Source organism: Lycium barbarum, chromosome 9, assembly GCF_019175385.1.
Source record: "Lycium barbarum isolate Lr01 chromosome 9, ASM1917538v2, whole genome shotgun sequence".
Taxonomy (NCBI): Eukaryota; Viridiplantae; Streptophyta; class Magnoliopsida; order Solanales; family Solanaceae; genus Lycium; species Lycium barbarum.
Window position 1 is genome coordinate 59926656 of NC_083345.1, and position 7978 is coordinate 59934633.

The following is a 7978-nucleotide window of genomic DNA, read 5'->3' on the forward strand; positions in this document are numbered from 1 at the left end:
ATAATATAAGCCCAGGGTGCTTCAATCTAATACTGCTAATAAATGTAGGGCATGAAATATCACCTCATCTTTCTTCAATTTCTTAAAATTCTTATGTCCCACCTTATCTGCTTAGTCCTACTACAACTTCTGCATCCATCCTTGAGAAATCTTTCGAAGAGTACATAAACTTATAAGACTTAAAATTTAAAGTTCTCACATCAGAATCCATGTCCGAAATAAGGATGTCCTGACTATAATTATTCGTAAGAACAATCCATTATCAACTTTATGAGGCCCCGGAGTAACGAATGATCAATGATATCCTAAGATTAGGTCATAGACATATAAGACACAACTGATTCTGATGGAAAAAGCCATATACCTGTAAATGAGATACTGAAGAACTTAGGTCAGATATATCTGGAAATAAAGCCCCTTTGTCCTTATTAAAAGCACTGCTCCTTAACTGACACTCTTATTCCTCTATCTTGTACTCCCCCTTGATCTGTGGGTAACTCCTGGTTAACTAAATCCCAAGATAGAGAACTAGGTACCTTTGTGATACTAACATCAGAAGCTGGCTGTTACACCTCGATAATTTTTCCGTTGATGCACAGTGAATAGACTAACGAAGAGCACGAAGTATACAGTATTTCGATAAGTAAGGAATGACATTTGATGACCCTAATTAAAATTTCAAAGATGTTCGAGATAAGGGAAGAAAGTTTGCCAAGAGAAGGCAAGGCTTACAATAGGTATCGAAAAGGAATTACGAGTAACAAGTTAACGAGGACTTAATAATGCTTTAGAGAAGAGTTATAACATCCCTTAGATTGTTAACGAGGTGATAAACAAGTGCTAAGAAGGTTCCATATGGATTGGAGATCAAACGAGTCGACGAGAACGAACTTCGGAAAACTGGGGATTATACGGCCAAACATACTGGTCGTATAAAACATACTGGCCGTATAAAACATACGGACCGTATGTTGGACCGTATAATCAGCCCAGATTGGCACCCCTCTCTGGACCAAATCTACGGCCAGACATACGGTCAGTATAATTTATACGGACCGTATGTTGGTCCGTAGAACTGGTCGCGATAGATTTGGTGTATTTAATGAGGGATCCAATTATTATTTCATTTCATTTCCTTTCACACCCCTTCTCTCTAAAACATCTCTCTACATTTCTCCCACAATAATTCAAGAGATGTTAGTGATCAACAACATCAATCTAAGTGAATTAAGTGTAAGAAACCCATTAAAGTTCATCCAAGGCAAGGAATCCAAGTGAAGTTGAAACTAGGGTTTTGCTCAAGTGAGGTGTTTTCACCGAAGGTTCATCCCTACACCATCTAAGGTAAGATTTATGGTATTTCCATGTTGTTTAAGGTATTTGAAAGTTGAAACACTTGGATTGTAGAAGGATATAGAAAAATGGGTCATGAATGTGGAAATAGTGCCATTTTGAGTAATAGCTTGAATTGAGTCATGATTCTTGATATGTTGTGATATGGATATGATATAAATGATGTTAAGAACATGGGATAGGCAATGTATATGAATGAACATAGTCGTGTGTTATGACCATGAATATGGGTGATTGGAAGTGAATTGAGAAATATAGATAATGTGGATAAATAAAGACTGTTGTTATGATATTGTGAATATATTATTGACGTTTGGGAGTTGATTTACGATATGGAGGAATGTCGTATAAATAAAGGAGATGCTTTCCAATTTTCTCTAGCCTTAGTCATATATGCTAGCTATCGGTTTTCTAATGATAGTATAACTCTAATGAAGGTAGAAACATGAGCATTGAAGGAGAACATGCAAGTGATAAAATAGTTGAACGGAAAGGTATGTAAGGCTAGACCTTCTTTCATAAGCCATGGTCCTTTGGCCAAATATCTATTCTTCTATGAGCCTATGATGCGCTCCAAATGATTCTATCTTCAAAAAGCTACAAAGCTTAAAATCCTTGATATGTATTACGATTGTACTAAATTCCTCATATGACGAATAATCCTATAAGGATAGACATAATGATCGACGATAATGGTAATGATGATAATGATGACGACGATAATAGCGATAACGATAATGATGACGATGATAATAGTGATAATGCTAAAGATGCCTATGAGCTTTTATGTATGTGTGCCTATGTATGACTATTATGAAACCCCGAGATTAAATGGCCGGGTAGAATATATAGATGTATATATATGTATATGACGATGCGCGTGCACCACTGCAGTTGGGTACGGATAAAACTGAGCCTTGGTAGGGTCAGGTATGTGTAACACTGAGCCTTAGTTAGCCAGGTATGTATGATCACTGAGCCTAACCATGGTCGGGTACGTGAAACACCGAACCTTCGTGGTCGGCTATGCTATGTAAATGATATGTATATGATATGGATATGTATATGATATAGATATGAGTATGAAAACGGACATGATACAAATACGAATAAGAATGTGTATAAGAATACGATTATGGATACAAATGTAAATGAGTACGGATATAAATACGGTTATAAATACGGACGTATGTAGACAATCACGTACTAGAAATGGAAAGTCCATTTAAAAGGCAAGTAAGTTCTTATGACGTTGATACTACTATCTCCCATCTTATGCTATTTCTTATGTTGCTTATTATGCTTCTATATTGATATTGATCAGGATTTACATACTCTGTACATTTTTTGTACTGACGTCCTTTTGTTGTGGACGCTGCGTCATGCCCGCAGGTGGCCAGGGAGACAGGCTTGATCCATAGCTACATTACTCAGGGACTACATAGCGGAGCTCCATTTCTTCCGGAGCTAAACCTTTTGGTACTTATTCTTTTGTGTATATATTTATGGGCATAGCGGGGTCCTGTCCCACCTATATGATATGACATACTCTCCTTAGAGGCTCGTAGACATGTGTATATGGTTAGATGTGTTCGGCCTTATCGGCCTATATTTTGGACGTGATTTTGTTAGCCTCGTCGGCTTATGTACATTGATATGGGCATAGTTGCTAATGTTGATATAAAGGTATTGTTTTCCAATGGGATTAGTATGATTGATGAATAGAAATGTATGATTTTATATGTGGCTCACCTAGATGTAAATGTAAAGGTATGTTAAGAGGTGCCCGGGTGGGCTAGCACCGGGTGCCCGTTGCGGCCCTCTGGTTGGGTCGTGACAAAAGTGGTATCAGAGCAGTTGTGTCCTAGGGTGTGTCTACGAGCCGTGTCCAGTAGAGTCTTGGTTATGGGTGTGTTGCACGCCACACTTACAAACAAGAGACTGCGAGCATTTTAGGAATGATTGACCTTCTTTCTTCATAACATCGTGCGATAGAGCTATAATATAAGAACTTCCTTCTCCTTAACCGTGTATTGTGTATTTCAGAGATGCCTGTAAAGAGAAAGGCTATGACATCCTAAAAGGGCAAGACAGTGGCAGAAAAGCGGGCTGAAAGAGCAGCACCAACAGTTTTAGAGGATAGTGAGTCCCAGAATGCGGCTCAATCTCAGTCCTCCCAATCTGTGCCTATTTCTGAGGAGCGTGAGGGAGCCTCAGTCCCAGCTCCTGCACCTCCGGCTCCTCCACCGGATGCTTCAGGCCAAGATGTAAAAGAAGCCATTCATTTGCTTACTCAATTAGTTGCTGCTCAGACTCAGCGGCAAAGTACAGGGCAAGGTGATAGGGCCGTTAGTGCAAGGGCCCGTGACTTCATTAGCTTGAAAAATTCTTTGGATCAAAGCCGGATAAGGACCCTCAGAATTTTATTGATGGAATTTTAAGGACGCTGCGCTTGATACATGCTTCGGACACCGAATCGGTGGAGTTAGCGTCCTATAGATTGAGGGATGTTATGGTTCATTGGTACATGGTTTGGATGGCTTCACGGGAAGTCAATGCGCCTCCCCCGGTATGGCAAGAGTTTGTTGATGCTTTCCTCTGACATTATTTGCCTCCAGAAGTTCAGCGAGCTAGAGCCGATAAGTTCTTGAATTTGAGACAAGGAAACATGAGTGCTCTAGAGTATAGTCTCCGCTTCAATTCTTTGGCTAGGTATGCTTCGGCCATGGTAGCGGATATGGGTGACCGAGTGCACTGATTTGTGAAAAGCCTAGGGACACATTTGATGGATAGGTGCTTGACCGCGTCCCATCAGGACAACATGGATATTTCACGCATTCAGGCCCATGCTCAGAATTTAGAAGAAAGCCTACAACAACAAAGAAGTGAGAGTGAGCATGATAGGGGACATAGCAAGAGGGCTAGATCTTCGGGTCGGATGAGTGAGTTTAGAGGCTGGCACAGACAGTAGTTTTCTAGGCATTTAGGCCTTTCTATGACTAGTGCGCCTCCACGGTTTTCAGGCCAGAGATTCTATAGATCTACTCGTTCCGGGCCGAGTCAGAGTTTTTCGGGATCTCAGTTCAGAGATGATTCGGGTCAGGCGAGGCCACCCGAACCACGATATTCCCAGTGTGGGAAGTTACATTGGGGTCAGTACCGATCAGGTTCAGAGGTTTTCTATTCGTGTGGTCGACCAGGCCATATTATGCGTGATTACCCCTCCGTTGGTGGTAGAGGTAGGACCCAGCCTTCAGGGTCGGTAGCCGGATCTTCATCATTTGTACGCCCTATGGGGCCAGGATCACATGCGCCAGTCGGCCATGGTAGAGGAAGAGGGAGAGTCCTCAGTTCTAGCGATCCTCAGCACCGTATTTATGCTTTGGCTGGATGCCAAGATCTTGAGTCTTCTCCTGATGTGGTCACTGGTATATTATCGATATTTTCTCATGATGTATATGCTTTGATAGATCTGGGATCCACATTGTCATATGTTACTCCGTAAATTGCGGGTCGGTTTAGAGTCAAACCGGAGTCGATCAAACCTTTTGAGGTGTCTACACCCGTTGGTGAATCGATAGTAGCTAGCCGAGTATATAGAAACTGTATAGTTGTGGTTTGTGACCGTCGTACTATGATTGACTTTCATGAGCTAAAAATGGTAGACTTTGATGTTATTATGGGCATGGATTGGTTAGCTGCTTGCTATGCCAATGTTGATTGTAGAATGAAAATGGTTCGTTTCCAATTTTCGGGAGAACCAGTTTTAGAATGGAAAGGGAATACTGCGTCACCAAAAGGTAGGTTTATTTCCTATCTAAAGGCAAGGAAAATGATCATAAAAGGATGTATTTATCATCTAGTTCGGGTTCAAGATGTAGAAGCTGAACCGCCGACTCTTCAGTCAGTTCCCGTAGTAAATGAATTTCCGGATGTGTTCCCGAAAGAGCTTCCAGGCCTCCTTCCTGAGCGGGAGATTTATTTTTCTATTGATGTGTTGCCAGACACTAAGCCTATATCTATTCCTCCTTATAGAATGGCTCCCGTAGAATTGAAAGAGTTGAAGGAGCAATTGAAAGACTTGCTTGACAAAGGCTTTATTAGGCCTAGTTCATCCCCGTGGGGAGCACCCGTATTGTTTGTCCAAAATAAAGATGGCTCCTTGAGAATGTGCATTGACTATCGACAATTGAATAAGGTGACGATTAAGAACAAATATCCTCTTCCGAGGATTTTTGACTTATTTGACCAATTACATGGTGCCAAATACGAACAGTAGGGAGACACACCCTTTCAAAAAGTGTTCACAGCTAGCATTGAGCTTTGCAAAAGCATGTGACAGCATAGCATACTCAAGTTTAAAAGAGCCAAAAGGTGTAAACACCGTGTTAAAGCCTAAAGCCATTTTCGTAATTAAACATAACGACATGCCCTATTTGTTTCCCGAAATCTCTTTATATACGTACTTTTTTTTTGTGTGATGACAAACTATACAATACATAATTAAGCCCCTCAATTTTTGCAAAATTTCTCTATTCCCCCAATTGTAGCTTGCTGGGTTTCTTATCTCCAAAAATCCAATTCTTTTTTCTCCAGATTATTAGTACTTTACAAACCCCAATTTATATCTTTCTTCACTATTAAGTTTCTGCAATGGATGATCGCAAAGAGAAGAGTGCACCATGGCTACCAGTGCCACAATTTGGAGACTGGGATCAAAAGGGTGGTGTGATGCCAGACTACTCAATGGATTTCTCAAAGATAAGAGAGAATAAGAAACAGAACAAGAGGGATTTGTCAAGAGCCAGTCTTGGTAATGAGGAAGAACTCATTTCCTCAACTAATAGAAAATCAAATACTGGTCATTCAGCCTACAGTGATGATCTCCATTACCATCAAAACCACTCCCCAACTACAAGGAGAAGCATCTTCAGCTACTTCAACTGCTGTGTGAAAGCTTGAAGAAGCTCATCAGATTGTTTTTTTGCGTATTTTTCTAACTTCTCTCTGTAATGATAATGTTCCTTCCTCAATGTTTTGATGGAACTCTTCTAAGAAATAGGACCTATTCTGGCTTTTGAAGATCAACAATTGCTTGTCAAGTAATACCAATTGTGCATGTTCATGGTGAAAAAAAAAACAAGGTACCAAATGGTTTTCCAAGATAGATTTGAGGTCCGGGTATCATCAAGTGAGAGTTAGGGAGAAAGATATCCCTAAGACAACCTTCAGAACAAGATATGGTCATTTTGAGTTCCGGGTAATGTCATTTGGGCTAACTAATGCACCGACAGTATTTATGGATTTGATGAACAACGTGTTCAGGCCCTTCCTAGATCTATTTGTGATTGTATTCATCGACGATATCTTGGTGTATTCTAGATCCGAGGCAGAACATGCGAAACATTTGCGTACTGTCCTTAGAGTTCTTCAAACTCGAGAGCTATTCGCCAAATTTTTTAAGTGTGAGTTTTGGTTAAACTCAGTGAAATTTTTGGGGCACATTGTTTCAGCCGATGGTAGTCGGGTAGATAGCCAAAGGATTGAGGCCGTGAAGACTTGACCAATGCCCACAACTCCTACGGAGGTTCGTAGCTTTCTGGGCTTAGCAGGTTATTACACGAGATTTGTTGAAGGTTTTTCTTCTATTTCTGCACCACTCACAAAGCTGACCCAGAAATCAGCAAAGTTTCAATGGTCAGATGCTTGTGAACGTAGTTTCCAAGAGCTAAAAGATAGATTGACTTCTGCCACAGTCCTGACACTTCCCGAGGGATTGGAAGAATATGTTGTTTATTGCGATGCCTCAGGCATTGGGCTAGGTTATGTGTTGATGCAACATGGTAAGGTGATTGCGTATGCTTCAAGACAATTGCAAAAACATGAGAAAAATTATCCAACCCATGATCTAGAATTGGATGCAGTGGTTCATGCATTAAAGATATGGAGACATTATTTATATGGTGTCCATGTGGATCTTTATACAGATCAAGAGCCTTCAGTATATCTTCAAGCAGAAAGAGTTAAATTTGCGACAACGACGATGGTTGGAATTGCTAAAAGATTATGATGTTGATATCTTATATCACCCCGGAAAGGCAAATGTTGTGGATGATGCTCTTAGCCGTGGATCTATGGGAAGTTTGTATGATGTACGACCAGAGAAGAGAGAAATGGCTCGTGAGCTCCAGCAGCTAGCTAGCCTAGGAGTTCGAGTAGTAGACTCATATAGCAGGGGAACTACCATTCAGAATTCAGCAGTCTCGTCGCTAGTAGCGGAAGTGAAAGAGTGACAATATGAAGATTCCATGCTAATGCATTACAGAGATACACTCCCTCAGAAGGAGGAGTCATCATTTGAGCTTGCAGGAGATGGATTTCTCCGATGCCGAGGCAGATTATGTGTTCCTAATGTGGCAGGTTTACGCCACCAAATACTGAGAGAAGCCAATTGCTCCCGTTATTATGTCCACCCTGGAGTGACGAAAATGTACCATGATCTTAAATCTATATATTGGTGGAATGGGATGAAGAAAGATATAGCGGAATTCGTAGCTCAATGTCCCAACTGTCAACCAGTGAAAATTGAGCACCAAAACCCGGGCGGATTATTGCAAGTTATAGA

General features: G+C 40.9%; 1 protein-coding gene across 1 annotated transcript; it reads left to right on the forward strand.

Moving 5' to 3' along the window:
- The first annotated feature begins 5837 nt into the window (after positions 1–5837).
- On the forward strand, positions 5838–6456 carry LOC132610651 (uncharacterized). Its single transcript, XM_060324974.1, has one exon. The coding sequence runs from the start codon at positions 6007–6009 to the stop codon at positions 6313–6315; it is 309 nt and encodes a 102-aa protein (XP_060180957.1). The 5' UTR covers positions 5838–6006; the 3' UTR covers positions 6316–6456.
- Positions 6457–7978: the final 1522 nt, after the last annotated feature.